The 19,632-nt window shown below is 42.4% G+C and overlaps 2 protein-coding genes across 5 annotated transcripts in view; one reads left to right on the top strand and one right to left on the bottom strand.

Annotated features, from left to right (window-relative positions):
* Nucleotides 1-19,632, top strand: part of LOC310904146 (uncharacterized protein) — a 372,616-nt gene that overhangs the window by 291,055 nt on the left and 61,929 nt on the right. The window lies entirely within an intron of this gene.
* On the bottom strand, nt 117-4,529 carry LOC310904149 (uncharacterized protein). 3 transcript variants are annotated; one of them, XM_083848464.1, is made up of 4 exons: nt 4,347-4,529; nt 3,511-3,642; nt 3,082-3,186; nt 117-2,656 (listed from the first exon to the last, which is right to left on the bottom strand). In XM_083848464.1, exons 1-4 carry the CDS (start codon nt 4,393-4,395, stop codon nt 2,613-2,615), a joined length of 330 nt encoding a protein of 109 aa, XP_083704590.1. In that variant the 5' UTR covers nt 4,396-4,529; the 3' UTR covers nt 117-2,612. The 3 variants fall into 3 exon arrangements, 2 of the variants coding, with proteins under 2 accessions (XP_083704590.1, XP_083704589.1); XM_083848463.1 differs by having other exon boundaries at nt 117-1,619; XR_014588073.1 differs by lacking the exon at nt 4,347-4,529 and adding an exon at nt 3,951-4,331 and having other exon boundaries at nt 117-3,642.

Below are 19,632 nucleotides of genomic sequence, written 5' to 3'. Positions count from 1 at the left end.
AAAAAAAGAGAGAGAGAGAGACTTGGCTGAACTCAAGGTTCTTGAGAGCTCTCAGCTGGAGTTGTTTTGCTCTGTGTTGCTCCTCCTTCTTCCCCAGCGGACACGTCAAGGTAGGAACACAAACTGTGCTTCCTCACCCCAGTGCTTTGCTAAAGCTGTCCATTAGAGGTGTCCGAGGTTTGATCTATGTCAGAGCAGGATGGGGTGGGCACAGAACTTCTAGTCTTCTGATCTTCCCAATCTTTTTTCTGTGCTGGGTGCAAGTCACCCTTTGGCTCTCAGTCAACAGCAGCAGCAAAGTGAGAATCCACTGCCTGTGTTGTGTCTGAGTGTAGCTTTTACATGTGGCTGAATACAGACGTTTTGGTTGGTGTTTTTGTGGCATTGTCTTCTGTGATAGCTCCCAGCTATGCTCTTTGCTTGGACAAGCTCGGAGAGCTCCCAGGGTAATCTGGGGAAGCCCTGGGCATGCTGCCAATGTATTTGCTACCAGGTGAGACAAAGAAGGGTTTTTTAGTCCCATAATTTCTGTCCGTGTGCTACTGCACTTCAAAAACTCTTTTCCCCTGTTGCTCCATGTTCTCTCCCTAGAGCTGTCACTTGCTCTCCTAATTTGGAGACGTCCACGTGCTGTTAGCCACAGGGGCTGGTTGCTGCCATCCTGAGGCCACAGGCTTGTCTCGGCTCCAACGCCGCGCTCTGTGTGGCAGGTCACAGGGAGGAAGTCACCTCTTACTGTGAACCCTGAGGCTGCTCCTTGTCTCTGGCAGGCTTGGTGTTCCCTCAGGTGTTTTTTTCCTGTACTTTCACAGTTGGAAATAAGTAAAGGCTTCATTTACTGACAGTGTTCATTTTTTTAAAGTGTGTTTTAATTTAGCTCTATAGCCAGGGCATGTCTAAGCACGTGGAAAGGCCATTTGTCTTCTTTGTGTTAGCTGGGTTGGCAAATGTGACTTCAAATATCTTAGTCTGAGCAGGATTTTGCAAGTGTACTGTGGTTTTGGGGAAGGGAAAACTTCAAACTGCTTTCAAACTTTTCCTTTCAAACTGCTCTTGGGTCGCACTTCAGAGTTTCAAATACAGAGACCCCATTTCAACCCTTGGCAGTAGGCTTGCAGCCATCCAAATCTGATTGGAGCAACCACAATACCTGGTGTTCTTCTGCCACAGCCTTCTGACTTAGCTTTGCCATTACAAGGTTGGTTTTGTTGGTTTTTATTGTTCTGGTTGTTCTTAGATTTGATACACCAGTTATGATCTAAAAGGGTGACTCAGGCTGGGGTGGTTCAGGTTGGGATCTGAGACTTGCCACAGTCTGGTGTGATAAAGTGAGTTCCTTCAACCACCTGTCTCAATTATTGTAAAATAACAAAAGTGAACTGAGGGTACTTCTTTTTTCTTCTCCTATTTAAACTGAAGCTTGTAGAAGAATGCACCTCACTGCTTTCATGGCGTGGTTTGTTTGTTTGTTTTGGATGTATAGCTCTAGTTTTTGCTGTAGTGTCAACATAAAGTAATGAGAAACAAATGAGACAGCACTTCTTCCCACCCTGTACAGGGCACGTGGTATTACAACGCTGAGTCTTTGTGTGAGAACAGACAAATAAGCACTTCGAGTTCTGTGAGATGAAGAACAAGAGTAATTTTCATGGCAGCGTTTTACTTTGAAACCCCAAGCTGCTTGGCTTGCACTAACTCAATAGCAAAGGGGGAAAAAGGTTCTAGCAAGCGTTTAAAACCACTGTGCTTGCATAGTTTTAGTCCTCTCTTTCTCTATCCATTTTTGTTCTGGAAATCATATTTACAGTCATATCCCATAGTGTCACTGCCTGATGCTCACATGAGATCTCTTCCTTTCTACCCAATGCTGAATTTAATTTGCATTTTCAGTATCTTAAGGACAAAAAAAAAAAAAAAGTTGGAATGTCAAAATGCTAAATCAAGCTGGGTAGGACCTCTGTGGTTCATCCTCACTAGCCTGTGCTTTGGGTTTAATGGGGCATCTCATCTCTGAGAGCTGTCTATACCAGTTGGCAGCACCAGATGCTTGGCGGCCTTTTCCACAGTGCTTTCTCAGGGTGCTTGGTACTCAGGCTGTCAGGACAAAAGCTGATTCAGACCAGCTTGATGCTCAGGTATACTGAGAACTAAACCACGAGCAGATACCATCAGAACACATTTCACTTGTGACCTTTCACAGCCAATGAATTGAAGGGATTTTCCTTTGCTGTGGATCAAATTTAAAACTACTTCCCAGGAGTGAAAGGTCATCGCATGGAGTCACGATATCCAGTTAAATACAGCTAAATAGAACTCGTTAGCATCACAATGAATGGAGTTACATATTACCTGGTCTAGAGGATGACTGAGTGGAGCAGAAGAGGGGGGAGAGCAAAGGAATAGATCCCCCATCACCCTTAATGAAGCACTATAATAGCAAAGGAAAAGCACAGAGCAGAATTTGACTAACTCTGCCCTTTAAATCTGTTTCTTTTGGTCAGCAATATGACTAGTCTGAAAAGCATAGGAAGTGTTGCATAAAGGATGTGTTCTCCTCTTGCTGTGTTTGCATTCGTGGTAGTTACAGATCGATCAAAGTGGGAATATACTATTTACCACCTCCCAGTGGGGCTTTGATCTCCAGATACCGTCTGCACTGAGGAAAAAGGAAATCCAGCGATCACTTGTGTGAAATCAGATTCCCCCAGTGGGGCAAATTGCACCCCTAGGCACTATCTGATTGGCAAGAGGACCTCATATATTGGTGGATCCATGACATCTTTTGTCCTTCCAGGCCCTCTCCCTTCTGGGGAGTGCTTTTTGCTCTCCAGACCTTTTCTGGTGGCTGTTGTTTCAGTCTTTCTGTTTCTGGTTGACTTGAGGAAGGTTATTTTCTTCAGACTGAGTGTGAAAATGCATGGCTGCAGGTTGGGGGGATGTGAAATAAGTAAATGAGTGCAGGGGAGTTTGGGAAGTGCTTTGGGTTCTTTGGTGAAGAAGCTGTTCTGCAAATGGGGAGGATCTACACACAAAACAGCATCACCGTGCTGTGAAGTGAATAGCTCGTAGTCAATGATTTACCTTGGTGATCTGGCTTTTCTTCTTCTTCTTCTTCTTCTTTTTTTCCCTCCTTCATTTTCTTCCTGTTTGGCATGGTTGAGTCTTTGTATTCTGTTTCTCTATTTTCTGGGGGAGGGAAGGGTGGATGAGATCAAAGAGAAGGACCAGTTCCTTTGTTTATTTTAAATGAAGCACTATTTGAATTCTCTCAACCCTTTTTGCAAGTGGTTTCTTTTGCTCTATATATATACACACACTACGTTGACTTTTCTGTGCTCATTCAATAGTTAGTGTTCATAATGACTAAGCAAGTTACTGTAATTAGTAGTGAAACTGAGGTAGTTATCTAGGGAGGTTTTTTGCTATTTAATCCAGGAGGGCACATTAGGATTTCAGCTCAGTCTCCCATTGCAAGTTGGACTCTGGGACTGCCACATTCAACAAACCTACCTCTTCTAGGTGCACGGCCTTGAGGACAGGCCTCTGTTCTTGATGTATGCATTTCAAGCCATAGACAAGCTGCCATTGTGCTCCCACAGGTTGTGTCAGATTTGTTCTCTGGCTGGTTGAGCAAGACCCAAGCTGGGGAAAATGTTAAAAGAAAAAGGGATTTTGAGTATGTTGTGTTTGCAGTGCCCTGCTAATAAAGGCTGTCCCAATCTTCCCTTCTCCCCCCTTAAGCTCCTGCTTTAAGCCAAGCTCTCCTGCTCCTTCTTAACACCGCATCCATAAATCTGCTGCATTTTGGGAACTAAGACAGACACTTCCCTGAACAAAAACAATATATATTTTTTTTTCAAGGCAGTTGAGTGTGTCAGTTAGTAACAGCCTTGCTCCCTGCCAAAACTACTGGACAGGTCATAGGCATGACACAGCATTGCCACCATCACCTTTTTAGGCACAATGGCTGCATTTGAGCCCTGGACCAAAATCACGCAGTTCCCAAGCTAAAAAGCTGAGAAAAGCTGGGGACCTCCCCTCACCTCCAAGGGAAACTTTTTAATTTCTTGCCCCAGGGACTATGCCAATCGTCCCTGCAAGCTGCATGTTCTGACAGCCAAAAGCAAGCACATAGGACAAATGGGAAGAAACAGTATGGGAAAGGGGTCATTAATGAAAACTCATACATGCTGAATGAGGGATGAGCCACAGTGGGTCTGAATTAGTTTGTTAATGTACCCAAATAAACCAAAACTTGTTGCTAGCAATCCCTACGAAAGAATTCATAGTGATTCAGTGAAGAAATCTTAGTGGAGGATGGTCCTGAGAGAGGCTGGAATACTTACTTTTTAAGAAGAAAAGTTGTGTTTTAATGACTTCCAATAAAACTGCCATCTGTATACTGGAAATACTTCAAATTTTCCACCCCTGCCTGAGGCAAGCTCCACTGGAGTTAGGTAGTACTGATTTACACCAGCTGAGGTCCCTGATTTTTTTCACTTAATTTTCTGTTTTTATTGGTGTTCTTTTTTTTTTTTTTTTTTTTCCCCCTTGGTTATAAAACTTTTACTAGCTAGAGGAGATCACATTCCATTCGGGAGCTCACTTTATGTTCTTCAGAGGAAATCATCACCTTGGTGCAGACAAGTTTCAGCATTTCTGTGCTGAGAAGGGGTTGGGGGGGCAAGGGAAGGGAGCAGATTTATACTTTCTAAATGAAGCACTTCACGTGTATAGGGAAATGCCTCCAGCAGAAGCAAGGCTTCTGTAAGGAACATCTGGAAATAGAGATGTACGTATTGCTTTCCTTTATCCTTCCAGAGCTGTAGGGAAATTCAGGCCCAGAAGAGCACTGCCTGCTCCGTCTTGGAGCTCTCCCCATCACCTATGTGCTTTCCCACAGGTTTAATCTGCCAAATGTGGGCATTTCCCAGGCTAAGGCGACCTGAACACGTAACACGATACAGCGATCTGTCATCTTCAATAGGATAATCAGCCACCTCTCTCTACCCCCACTTTTAAATGAGGAAATGAGCTTCCTCCATCCCCACCCCCCCACCTCCCTCCTTTTTAATGCAATACATCTTTTTGGATTTATAGAAATGCTGTGTACCTCTGAGCACTGCTGATGAGTGATTCTATCGGTTGGGTTTATCTTAGAATTATTCTGCATTTTTGTGGTTTCTAAGGCAACCACACTTTTTGAATGAACTGCGGAATAAATGAAGGTATCCCAAATATGTGACAGCTGAACCTACATGATATGCCTTTGCAATACTAAGTACATGCATGTACCACTTAAAACATCTAAGGCTAAGAGGTATCCTGAGCTCTTACAGAACCTGATTTACATCAGCCATGAGTCTGATTCTTACTGACTTGAAGACAGTGCTTGGTATGGCAGGGTGGGTGAAGGCTGTGAAAGACAAAGCAGAACCTCAAGGATAACAGCCCAGTCCTTACCAATTTCAGCAGGTGCAGGCAGTTTCCAGGCGAAGAGAAGTAAAAGGAGAAATACTGAGAATTTTATCATGAGCTTTGCTCTCTGATTAAAGGGAGAAGGGTGTTTATTTCTGTGGTTTGTTTGTTTGTTTGTTTTTTAATATTTAAACTCATCAGCAGTCAAGGTACTGGAATTATGAACTTCTCGATCTTTTCCTCTGTTCCCTAGGCGTTTTCTCTCTGCAGAAACAAGACTTTCCGTGTAGGTTAAAGGTAGATTTATTTTTTCCAGTGCGGGTTAGTTCTGAACTGCAGAAATCATGGGTCTTTTGTATTTAGTTGAGGAGAATATCACTACTAACAATACTGGAAGTGTCGTGGGAGCAAGAGGACTTCCCCTCCGACTGGCCATATCTGAACACGAAATAGCAGCCTCTGATCTCAGAGGAGGAGGGATGGATCGTGCTGCTGATGTGTAGCTCAGGCCACCTTGCTCACACCCAGGCTTTTCTCTTGCTGAATCAACTGAATGACTGGGAGGCTGGATGGTCTCAGGGACTTCTGGAACTACTGCTGTGAAAGCCCTACCCACGGCACATTTCAGCCAAATGTAGCTGGAGGAATCGACTTCTCCTTCCAGGGAGAGGGCAGCTGGGAGTAAGCGGCAGCTTCCTGGGTGACTGACAGGAAAGAGACTTAGTGAAATGTGCCTTTCAGTTTTCTGCAGTTTTTTCCCCCCATCTTCTCATCAGCTTTGGTTTGTTTGGGGGGGTATTTTGACATTTCGATATTAACACTTACCTAACCCATCTGCATCTTCTTTCAGACCAAATAATTAAGGAGACTTTTCATAATGCTAGATATACGGTACAACAATGCAGCATAATATGTCCCCTCAACTATTGTGCACACCTCTTTGGAAGGAAAGCTTCTGATGCAGGCTCTCATCTATTTCGTTTTTATGCAGTTCAGCCCCGGCACCTCTACATACCTGCCCCTCCCCCAGAAAATATATATATATATATATTTAATAGATTTTGCATTGCTCTTACGTTTCCATTTTTAGCAGATGCAGATGTGCTTGCTCTGATGGAACCTTTCATTTTGCTTAATGGGGAGAAGGATTTTTTGCACACACCAACTGAGCTGCAATTAAAATTATTACAAGAAATGGATCCAAGGAAGGTTCTTGTAAGTCTAGGCCCAAGAGTCCCTGGCAACAGACATAAGTCAAAAAAAATTGAGGACATTTCCTTCATAATACTCTCTTTCCCTAATATGTAATTTTGTTGGGCCTTTTTTCCCCACTCCCCCCAAACCCCCAGTACTCTCCCCAACAGAGCAAGTGTAGATGTAACTGTAGGTATCCCTCAGATCTTTCTGTTAGTGCCCTAAAAGCAGAACGGGACTGTTGAAAGATGTGCTTGAAACTTGCAATCACCCCTTCTCCTCTGAGTGGTCAAGCACTATTCTGCATTGATTTTTGTTTAGCCGAAATCAAGAGCAGAACCCAACAAAACTCGGGTATAAGCTGTCTTCCTTCTGCCTTCACCACTGAGAGTTAAAATGTAGAAAATCATTCTGGTTTCCAATCCCAGCCATGTGAAACGCTCACTTTCCTTAATCTGAAGAGGTGAGCAATTTCTGAACATATTCTGTGACATCCTTGTAGTGTTTTCATGAAAATCTGGGTAACCCTTGCTGAATGAGCCCGCCTGTAAATTACTGCAATTTCCCAAGGCACCGGCATGGCACACAGTCCCCGGGCTGAACGCGGCTCAGTGCATTCTTAGCAACAATTGACATAATTTTCAGGTATCCAAAATGCCACAATATTGGAAATAGAAGTGCAGAGAGCGATCTGCTGAATTCTGCCAGGCAGTCATGAGAGTGGGCTTGGACCTCAAGTACAGACCAGAAAAACCTGCGTGCTGGGGAGCCTGGGAGGACTTGCCATTAGGGGATTTGCTCCCAGCCATCAGTGCTGCACTTCGTGCAGGCTAGGAAAATAATCCTTAATGGGTGGGCAGGAAGGGATCCATTTAACTCCTAGAACTCAGGGAAAGATGTTTTTAGGTGGGAGGTATATCTTAAAGGCCTCTGACCTGTTTTTCTAATGGAGTAGTCACTAGCTTTCCTGAAATGTTTGGACAGCCGAAGGACTGAAAGCTCTGAAGAGCTTCCCTCTGCTGAGCAAATTCAGAGACGGCATTTCTTTGCACAAGTTTAACAGTGGGTGGTAAACACGGAAAAAGTATCTTCCCTCACATTATTTCCTGACAAGCCATACATGACACATCATGTTGCGATGTCTGGTTCATGATTGCTGCTGGGTATTACTGCAAGAGGAACACCTGACCTGGGATTTTTTTTTCCAGGTAATTAGCGGGTGGGGTTATCCACACCAGTGCAAGTATTTGGGGATTAGCTGCAACTCATTCAGCAAAATGGGAGCATTGCTTAGCAGGAACTCCAAATAGTTACTGCTGTGTGCAGTACATGATTCTGTGGCTTCTTCATTGCAACTACTCCAAGCTTCCTCTAAATCACCCTGACTTCCCTGGAAATGAATGCCAACCCTTGCATAGGGACTTAGGATAAGCTCAGCATCTTGTTATAAAACATGGTGATATATGAATTTAAAGCTTAGAATTTCTCTTCATTTAGATAGTTGGGAGGGGAATGAAACTGATACCAGCATGATTATCAGAGCCTGTTTTCATGTCAAAACATCAATGGTATTTTTTTTCTCCTATTATATGCAGGTCTAGGACTATTATATAGGGAGTTGCACCATTAAAACTAAATTTTCAGACAGAATTCCCTTCATATATGTTCATGTATTTGTGTGTGTATAAAACTAAGGACAGATTTCAACTCAAAGTTGTGATTGCCTGGGATAAATTGAGGGTGATGTCAAAGGGCCTCTCCTGGAAAAGTATTGGGCAACTACGTGTCAACTTCTATTAGGGGAAATGTCTTCCCAGGAGGTGCTGCTGGTGCTGTCTTTCCTGGAAACCCAGCAGGTTCTGCTGTGCTCACCCTACAGCAGATGTTGCTAGAACAAATCCTGGGAGCAGAAACTTCCTAGTCCCTCCAAGATTCTCTTCATTCAACATTTGTAATGACCACGTCTCCTCTCAGACTCCTCCTCAAAGACCTAAACGTGCCAAGCTTCTTAGATCTTTCCCCATAAGTCTAGTTTTCAAACTCCTGTGCTGTTTGTGTGGTTCCTTTCTGAACTCTTTGAGCTGTTGCCAGATACACAAGCGAACTTCCAAAGTAGACATGGTATTGCTGTTGTGATCTTGGTGTGGCTCCTGGCAGAGCAGGATCACTTCCCCACCTCTAACTTGATACCTCCCTTCTCATGCACTCAGAAGACACGCTTGCCCTTTTAGCTGCAGCTTTGCATTGAGAGCTCATGTTGAAGCTGTTATCTCCACTGAGTTTTTTTAGTCTCACTCAGGGTCACTTTTTTCCAAGACAGAATCTTCCACCTTATAGCTGTAATCTGCCCTCTGGGTTCCCAGATGTATCACTTTGCATTCGGCTGTATTAAATGCAGCCAAATTGAATCACAATCATTTGACCAGGAGATTCGGCTCGCTCTGTAATAGTAACCAATCTTGGTGATGTCTGCTGAAACTTTATCAGCAAGAATTGTATATCATCACCCAGGCCGTTGGTAAAAAATCTTTAAATGCCAAACCATTGGGGAATACTCTGTCATATTTTCCATGCATCTCTAAAAGTATCCTGCTGATTGGCATTTCCCCCTTAAAAAAATGTACTTGTCAGCTGGTTTCAAGATATATAGGATATATGTATTATGTGATTCCTTTTAACAGAAGTTTTTGAACTCAGAATTTCACCTGTAGTAGAGAAGTTCAAGAATCCTGTGTTAAACTATCTTCGTCACCCTGCCCCATAATCCATCTACTGTTCCCTTTCTTCCTCCCCCAAAAATGTCTTCCAAACAAGTTTGCTCATTCCTAACCTGTGTCAAAAATATACTAATACATACACTGGTATGAGTTATGTTCTCGGCACTTCTTTGTCCTATTATTTTATCTATTATTTATTATTTTTATATCTACTATCTATCACTTTTATCTATTATTAAAATACTAAACAAAAAGTTTCATCATATTTGTGGGATCACTCTTGACCTAGCTTCTGCAGAATGCCTCATGTATCTGAAGTCTGACTTCCTGAGGAAATTTTCTTTAGCCAGATCTGGACACGCTCATTCCTCTCTGGTCACATTTGAAGTGATTAGCCTATTTGAACTAAATGTCCTGTTGAGACTAATGTTCCAGAGATGCTAATTATTAGTGAGTTTTATAAACAAGTTCCAACCAACCAAACAAAACAAAAACAAAAAAAAAAAGAGGAGAAGAAGGAGGCTTGCAGTAATGCCCCTTACTCAGCCAGGTCTACTAGATCCTAGAGACTTCATCTGAAAGAGGGTCTTGGCTCCGTAAGTTCAGTGTCATGGCATTAATGGAAAAATATATCAGCAGGTTGCCTGTCTCTTACAGTACTTCCATTTACCAATTTTAGACCAAGTTTAACTTTGGGGTTTATACCACTTCTCAATTAGTTCCTGCAGTATTGTTAAGTGTATTGCATGTAGTTCATTACAAAAATGTCAGATTTTGGTAGATACCAAGTCCTGCCCTTATTTTCAGTGCAGTGGCACTAGACTGTTAAGAAGGTGGCATCCTTCTGTGCTTCACACACAGAAAAGACATAGCTGCAGACTGTTCCCACCTTTTTCAATAAATCTATCTTTTCTTTTTTTTTTTTTTCCTTTTTCTGACTGGGACTAGTGAAAGTCCTACGTGTGATGTAAAGTTTCTGTGTACCTAATAAGCTTTTCTTAAAAGGCTTATTTTCAGCTCTTTAGACCACAGATATTTCAGGAATTCTGTTGGCTTCACTAAGTAGTTGACCACATATTTTAGCTTACAGGTATTATTTTACCTTATCCTGTTCCCATCCTTTGTATACAAGCTTTTTATCACTGATTATGCATATACTTGCAACATATACCTTATACATACATATATTGACATTAATGAGGGCTTCAAGATCACATATTTATTATAATAAATTATTACTATGACCCCAAAATGCTGCTTGCTGTTGTTTTCCTTAGTATCATGCAGCTGAAGGTGTCAACTATCATTCTGAATATGTTAATATTAAAAAAAAAAAAAAGAAAAAGGAAGAAATATGTATTTTCCACAGTGATTTGGATGGAGATTGAGAATATGATTTTTGCCCAGAATATAAATAGCCAAGAGGTTTTCCATGTTTCCACCATGGCATTCTACTCATCAAATTTTGCTCTGTTATAGTATTCCTGAAGATCTCAGTGTCTTTTCTAAAAGTCCCTAAAACTGCAATAGTGCTCTGAAGGATATCACAGGAAAGTATTACTCCCAGTTTGCAAGAAGAGATTAAAGAAATTAAGCAGTAGTAGCCAGGCATCTTGATTTCTAGGCCCTTATTTTAATTACTAGGCAACTTGGAGTCTCCGGATCATGCTCTTGGAGCATCCTGCTACAGGTGATATTTCTATGCTTGAAGGACGTTCACTACTTATGTGTATTGTGTTATTAAAACGCTAACATGATCTTAAATTGTCATAAAACGCACAGAAATTGCAGGTTATGTTTGTTGTGTTTGCTGTTTTCTGTACGACATGGTAGCAGTGAGAGACTATCGATAGTGTACCTCGTTCAGCAACAGATTTGGAGTCCACACATGAGAGTAGTATATATTCCAAAAAAGCCAATTTTTGAGAGAGACCCATCTTCCCACCTCAGTCTAACAACCATTGTCCACATGGTGACAGCTGAGAAGAAAAATGAACATAAGAAATCAGAGCAAGAGGAACAGAAAGGGGTAATGCTGAAGATGATTCAGGAGGGAAAAGCAACCCCTCCATAGCTTGCATTTGCCCTCGCTAGCCTTGTGAATGGTGACTAAGTCAAGGTTACACGGAGATGTTAAAAAGATGAGACGCAACACAAGAGGAAGCAGTGGCAGGATGAAAGGTTTACTGAGATCAAATGAGAGAAATGAGGACTCTAAGGGTCAGTCCTCCCTCTTATGCTTGCAAGTTCGGGCATTGGCTGTGCGAGGAGCCACAGTTGACAAAGCAGGATCTGTTGAACGACATAGGGATGAAGGGCCTGATCCTTCACTCTTTTACACCAGCTTTGCATGCGTATTACCCCAGCGACTTCAGTGCATAAAGCTGGGAGCAAAGGAACAGCGAGTCCTCTGAACAAACTATGTAGGAGTACTTAACCCCTACTGGGTGGGTCACAAACCTGTGATTACATTATTGCTCCCCAAGGCCTAGGAATACTTTGGGAAGATTTTAAGAGCTCAGCATTTAACCATTTATTTAGCTTCAAAGAAAAGAAATAAAAGGTCCTATCTTTGCAAACATTTCCCAATAAAATGGCTAATGAGTTAGTTTGTGTTCGCTGCAATCCCTGTAGATTTCCAAATGTTTTTTGCTATCTGAAGAAACTGGGGAAAAATCAGCAAAGCTGTAATAGCAGAAAACATCCCAGGGAATATTTGGAAGCTGTGCAAAACTCCCACGGGGATAAGGGATGTAACCAATCCCGCAAGAAGATGAGGACTGTATGCAAAGCTGCATAATGATTACATACAGCCAATGTGAGATTAAATCAATGCCCTCCAGTAAATTCTTTTTCCCTCTACATACCCTGCACTAAAGTGATTATGGGTACCAACCGATGCCTCTCAAAACTGTATCCACAGATTGGACAGGGGAGATTTAGAGGTGGAATGGCATGTTGAATTTAACATGACTGTTCTGCCCAGCTCTGCTCTCCGTGTACATACTAAACAAGCAGCCAGTCCATTAGCAATATTCCAACCATTACAGCATCCAAAGAAGATGAAAGGGTACATATAACCAATATTATCGCTAAGCAACTTCACTATTAGCTGTTTGGTTCATCATTATTTGGTTACACTGTGTAATGCAAGATGGTACCAAAACTTTTGAGGTGATGCTAATCAAAGCCAGAAGCATGAGCCAGCGTAACGATGCAACTGCACTGATTAGTCTTACCAAGAGCCTGGGCTTAGTCATAAAATATAATGCTGTGCTGACATGGTCACGTTGTTTCTGGGCTCTGAACTGGTGTCCCTGCATGCTGAGAGGAAATGACTGTTGATGGTGCTCTGAGCAAACTGGAAGATGTCTAAGAAAGCACAGGTTTGCACTGTGTGGGCAGACCCTTTGTAACAGATTCTGTAGGGTCTTGCTCCCATCAGTCACAGCACATAAAGACTTTAGTGGTCATGAAAACTTGTGTTTAATGGGAAAGGAAGAGTAGGAATCTTACAAGATAATGATTGCCTTTAAGCATATTTCTGTTTTTGTAAACAATTGAAAACAATTTCATTTCATGAAGGTGCTCAGGCTATTCACTGTCACTTGAAAAAGATCTAGCAAAGGTTATCTGCTCTGCTAAAGAAGTTTTGTTTTATCAAGTTTATTTTAACTAGAAATAAAATGTTCTTAAGAATAAAATTTGAAATTAAATATTGAACCTGTTATCCCCTGAGCAGAAAGTGTGCACAAACACAAGCTCTAACACAGCGTGATATACTGGAATAGAAGAAATTGTTTTAATTTATTTTCAAATCGTTTTCAGTTGAAACCACACCCTTGTGGTCCAAAAAAATCTGTCTGAGAGCACCTCCAAAACAACAATGTGTGTGTGTGCGTGTGCATTAATGAATTTCTGTTCTCTGTGAAAGAAGACTGCATGTCTCAGCACTCTGAATAAGAACAGAGCATTCAACCCCTCTCCATAGCAAATTCAGCCTTCAACAAGTTAGTTCTTCCAGGGATGGCAGTGATGCAAAACTGCTTTGCAAATGTTTTTCTGGGTTTTGTTGCTAGGTGATGACTTGGAAAACTTTGCTATTCCTGCTGAGAGGTTTAAAAAAACAGCCCTCACATTAAAGAGTATAAAAAATAGGCCATCTTGCTCCGTAACTCCCATTTCCTAACTCCTGGAGTCTGCACCCTGTGTGCCTTCTCCACTCTCATGCCCCTCTCCCCCCTGTCTCCGATCTGCTTGCCAGAAATTGGAGGCCTGAAGAAACACTTCTATTACAGTGCAAGGAAGGAAGACAACATTAATCTTTCAATCCCTGACCAAACTAAGCAATTCTGCAAGTGTGCATTGATTTATACTTGCCATTTCTTTCTATTTCAATATTACTGGGTTTTAATTTTATTAATCCAAACCTGAATCAACAGTTTCATCATTGATTAAATAGTTGCAGGCAGATTTTCCTATGGCAAGGAAAAAGAAACATTTGGGGACAGCCTCACTGCAGTTTTTTGTATCCTGTACCTAGGTTGAATGCAAAATCCCTTGACAGCACCTCTGTCACCTGCAGAGCAGCAAGGAAGCCCCTTGGGCTGGTCTGATGCCTGGTAGTATGTTGGTGACTGGGGAAAAGATCTAGAGGTGAAACTGTGAAATTAGGTAGGAGCTCAAACAGTGAATCCTTGGGGCATTTTCAAAGTAGTCCTGTTGGATGGGGGGGGGGGGGGGGGGGGGTGTGTATTTATTTGATTCATTGTTGATTTTTTTGATTTTATTTGTATTTTTGTGTGTATCTATTGGGGCATTTTTGATATCTTATTGTCCAAGTTTCCAGAGATGCAATCTTGGATTAGCATGTGGCTAAACGTTTAGAAGCAATTAACCACTTCCGTTGTCCTAGAAAGGTATTTCTAAAATCAGGGATGAAAGCCTTGTGGTGTAAACTGCATAGAGGAACAAACCTTTTTTTTTTTACGTATTGGGTCTGAACCAAAATTTATACAGTGGCTAAAACTTACCATGGTCAGAAGCTGAAACACCTGTTTCCACCAGCTAGAAAATAAGGATAACTTACATTTGTAACCTCAGTTTACAGTCTGGCTCATTTGGAGCTTAATTCTGCTTTGTCAGGTTTGCCAAGAGAGAAGACCCCAAATCTCACCTCCAGAGAAGTTCTTGGCGTTTGACAGCATTGGATCTACTGAAACAGTAGCATTGCTTGAGCGTAACTGGCACTGTACAGCTCCATTTAAAGATATAAAGCCAAGAACCTCAGGCCCTAATCTTGCAAATCCTCACGTATTCTTTTAAAATTTATTCACATGAGAAGTTCCCTTGGCTTCAGAGACACCGTTTGTGTTCATGACATTACACGTGTGAGAGTTTTTGAATGCTGAGGGTCCAAAACCAGGAGAACCAACAAGCCTCAATGTCTGACTTGCATTTCCACTACTCAGTCCTAGAAGGTTTTTGGCGATTGTGGGTTTGGCTTTGCCACATGACTTGTTCTGTCTCCCTGTGCAGCCCCCACAGCAGATGCATGAGTGCTAGCAGTCATTTTAGCACCTCATTAGTTATGATGTGATGGCAGAAGTTATGTTCTATCACGTCCAGTAAGTAGTAAATTGGACAAGGGGTGGGAAAGAGTAGCTTGCTTGCAGGTCCCAGGATGGGAGCAAGTGACATGAACATTGGCTGAAGAAGCTGATGGATTTGTGGATGTTATTTTTTCTTTTTCTTTCTTTTTTTTTTTTTTTAACAAACTTAAGTAAGCAAGAATGTGTGAATTAGCTCCTCTCCAGCCTTCATTACACAGAGTGGATGGCAACTCTACTTTCAAAGATTGAGATGTATTTATTCTCTAATTATGCATTCATCACCATGAGAAAAATTATTAATTGCAGCATTGTTGTTCTGTGCAGAGTACTCCAAGAGAAGGGAGATGGATACCATGCACAGAGAGGGCTTTTTCTGGTTGCTGTTGTTAAATACCTACTCATTAGAGAGCTTTACACAAGATCTGTAGACCTCTTCAGCTGAGGGTACTGTTCTTCAAAGGCACCAGTCCAAAGTTAATTGTTTATTGTCAGAACAACTTTAGAGTGGGTTTATTCCATCTTGTACATCTTCCGGTCCTTGGCTTTACTGATGTCAAGGCAGCTTCTCACCAGTGTCTGAACTTTGTTTTCCTTTCATCACCTGTTTGTAAGCAAATGTTGTGGATCAGTCACAGGTTTATGTGATAACACTGAATTATTCTTAAAAGGTTGCTCCAGTCTGCTTGTTAGGTACTAATGTATTTTTAGTGTGTATTTAAAATATGTGTCTGCTTAATGGTCTGGAACAGTTTGGGAAGGGTAGTGCTTACCTCTGGGTTGCGAAAGTTATTCAGTAGCTTAAAAGAGAGACAGTATCAACAAACACCTTCCTCCTCAACTTCATTCAATCTCCGGTATTATAGGAAGAAACCATTCTGGGAGATGACTACCAAGAACCTGGAAAGTGAGTCTGTGTCAGCTGTGTGAGAAGGGAAAGGGGATTCTAGTCTGCTTTTAGGTGTTGTTTTTTAAAAACGAGAAAAACATGTTAGCTTAGTAAAATGAAGGCAATTGGTAACGGTGCAAATACCTAGAGGAAGTAGTTCATTCGCACACCAGCACTGTGAAAGATGCCATACAAAGGACTGTTAGAGGAGGGTCGAGGAGGACCGTCGTGGGTATCTACAAGCACCCATTTCCCAGCCTGGTGGGTTTCTGCTGGGGTGAGGCAGCACAGCAGGAGTTGCAGTGCTCAGCACAAACATCTCTGCTAGCCTGTTTTTTCACATGAGACCAAAGACTTATTCACGTGTGCAGTCTGCATCCGTGTGTCCCCTGCTAATGACTTTTGAACTCATTTCCTGATTTCATCTGAACTTGACAAGAACATAAAGATCTCAAGGATCAGTAAGTTCCCACAGGTTTCAAAAGGTGTCCAATTAATCCTGAGGCAAGGATCCAAACTCTAGAAAATCAATATAGAAGGTGGGGAACACATATAAATGCCCAATTATCTCAAATACTTCTGCTGGAATTTCATACTCAGACACCAAAGGCAATGATAAGAGGTAAATGCTTAGGAAACCAGGCTTCATCATCTTCATTAGACCGCAGAAATAATCGGAAAAGCTTGTTCAATTTTGGGTGGTTAAACAGCCATGGGAGAAATTTAGTTACTGAAAGAGCAGTAAAATGTGGGAAATGCGTGGGGACAGTGGACGCTGGCTCAAGCAGAGCTATTGCTAGACCTGACATATTAAGAAGTCTATGCAATGAGATGTCCAAAACCAAATGACTTCATTGCCCTCGAATGGAGACAGTTACAAAGGAAGGTGCAACTGTCCAAATAGTTGTAAATTTGGACCCTTAGAACAAAAGCAAGTCTGGATAGCTGAGATAGCAGATGAGCTAATGATTGGTTTGGCTTTCATTATGACTGGTAACTTTGTCTTAAATGCCAGGAACAATCTATGGAAACTCCCTTTCAAGATGTATCTTGGATCAAACAAGTGATTTGTAGGCACTTAGTTGCTGTGATCAAATTGTCCAGGGACAGATAGCATAACAGCTATGCACTGTAGGAGTTTTCCAGCAAAGAAAATATAGGAATGACTGAAACCTGTTCAGAGATCGAGCACTTTGCCATGGATTTTAGCTGTGTGTACTCACGTTGGTCTGCAACAGAAACAGAACCTGACCATTTTCCAAATCCATGTTTCTGACAACTAGCCTGTAGCAGAGAGGAGCTCCACAGCAGCACGGTTGAACCAGAGAATCAAGGAAACGCCAATACAAGCAGCGAGATAGAGATTTTTCCAGGGTTTCCATCAGAATGATCTGGTGCAGAGCTGTGCTCATAGCTGGGGACGGCAAAACCATCTCAGGAAGCCTGCACTTTGGCTGAGGCAGTGATTCACCCAGTCCCTGCGTCAGCCAGCGCCAGGCAAGAAGTTTCATTAGTGCAGCAGAAGTAGCAAGCCATGGGGAGCAAGGTGAATTAGTTCAGGCCATGATAGTTTGGGTAAGAGGCTGCTGGATCTGCTCTGGGCAGCTTGGAGCAGGAGCAGAGCAGGGCCCAAAATAAAATAACATCATAAAAAACATCCCCTCAGTAAGACACCTCTCAGTGCTGCTAGGGATGGCAATAGCGCAAATATTATACAATGTCTTGAAAAGGAGATGAGGTACTGCAGACAAAGCCTCCATTTCCTTTACAGGAATTAGATCATTGCTCAGGAGGTGCCACTGAAAGGGAACTTTGAGCACTGCCACTGTGACTCGAATGGAGTGTTGTCAATAGTGCTTGTATTTATGGTCAGGATTCACTCTAGACCTATTTTCTTTTAGTAAATAGTTTCCTCGTTCCAAAAATGAGGTTTCCATCACATCAAAGGTAATCACAGATGGGAAACAAATTTGTCAAGTCATTTTTTCAAATAGTTTTAGCAAAGGAAAGAATTGGAGTAAAATCGCTGATGCCTTTGGTGCAGGCTTTGTCACTGAGCTGGTTATTGAAGGAAGAGACCATGGATGAGATATTTCAAGGCTTATCCTTCAGCCTTTTTTTTCTTACAATTACTCAAATTACCTCTTATTTTTTTACTGTGTCAAGAAGAGAGGACTATGTTGTCTTTGTTCGGCTCTTTTCCAAGCAGGTTTTGGTTCAGCAGCTAAACTGGGTAATAAGCTGCTTGCCCAGCCCTAGCAGGAGAGAACATGTCTCCATGCAGTGGTTCTCTAGACCTGCATATATGGAGAGGGAGCTCACCAGGGAGCTGGAGCAAGCATGGTGCTCCTGTCCCACGGTGCCAGGCAGGCCCAAGCTTGTGTGTGCCAATGGTATGGCCCTGTGCAGACTGGTTTGTTGGGAGACTAAGTGCAAACCTGCCCTACCTGAGCAAGCAAAGAAGTAGGTGCTCAGGGGAATGTGTCCAAAGGAGATGGGGGTTCATATTGCCATGAGTTGTCCAATGTGCAAGAATACCTCATTTTGCTGCTGATGGAGTGGGTATACTGTCACCAAAATGGCTCCAGAGTCCCCAGGGGACTCCCTAAAGGGAGCCCCTCTTACCTTCGTGATGTGTGGTTGGAATTGGCTTGATCACAGTGGAAAAAATTGATGTTTAAAGGTGATCTGTGTTTAGGTGATGGGGATGAATCAAAGGATTCTGGGGGCAGTTATCAACAGGTAGAAAAAGATAGTGCTTAAAGAAAGAAGAAAATAAGTTCTAGTGTGGACATAGTGAATGGGATCCCTGCCATGTGACTGAGAGGAAATGGGAAAAAAAAATCTGGAGAGATTTATATGGCACTAAAATAGCTTTGCTTTTTACCGTGACTGGTTAGGATGAGCTACGGATCATGGCACTGCCTTAGGCACCATGGAGGTGGTGAATAAAGCTGGGGTGGAAGTGTTACCAGAGGTTGATCTGCCCACAGCTTCAAGCTGGTTCTCTCACAATGTTGTGAACCCAAAGAGTTCCCACCCACTGGCTCATACTGGCTGCACCCTCCTGTCCCATTCTGGTACTGGGGAAACAGCTGTCTGCAGGTCCATGTTGTGAGTTGGCTGGAGCATCTGATCTTCCTGGAAAATAACGTGGTACAAAAGAATTTTTTTTTTAGCTGCTTCAGCTCTGTGATCCACTTCACAATGTTGTGGCAACACATCCGAAGGGGGATGGAGGCCAGAACAAGCAGCAGGGCGTGGGAATATTTGAGTTTGATATTGCCGTCAGGGGTAGGAGCCTGCCCTTAAATGTCACTACAATTTAGAGGAAGTAAGCACCAGTTTTCTTGAAGGGTCACTGTACAGAGTGGTGCAGCCTTTGAGATCAAGTTGAAACAACAGTGGCTTCCAGCACAAACATGCCAGCACCGAAAATGTAGTGTCTGCAAGGAAAGGGGTGCAGTGGGGGCGTGGTGGCAGTCTGGGATGCTGCAGGCAGCACTCAACCAAAAGGTTTCAAAGAGGTTCAGAAAATAAGTTGGTGGCCTGTTTTTGTCCTGTGTTCTGACTCCTTAGGGATCACATTTTCTACCTAAACAAGAACATTTTTTGAAATGTAATCAAAATGACTCCAGAAGTTAGGGCTTTAAACAAAATGGGAATGTATTGAGACTGACACTACAACCGTGGGAGTTGGTAACTCCAACGCATTTACCTGTAACTACTGCCAGGATTTCGAAATTTGGTTGAGTCGAGAGGTGTTCATGAGGCAGGTAGTTTAGAAACACCTGAAGTTGGGTAG

The sequence above is a fragment of the Anser anser genome, assembly GCF_964211835.1.
Source record: "Anser anser genome assembly, chromosome: 9".
Classification (NCBI taxonomy): Eukaryota; Metazoa; Chordata; class Aves; order Anseriformes; family Anatidae; genus Anser; species Anser anser.
This window is presented reverse-complemented; position numbering and strand designations above follow the sequence as displayed.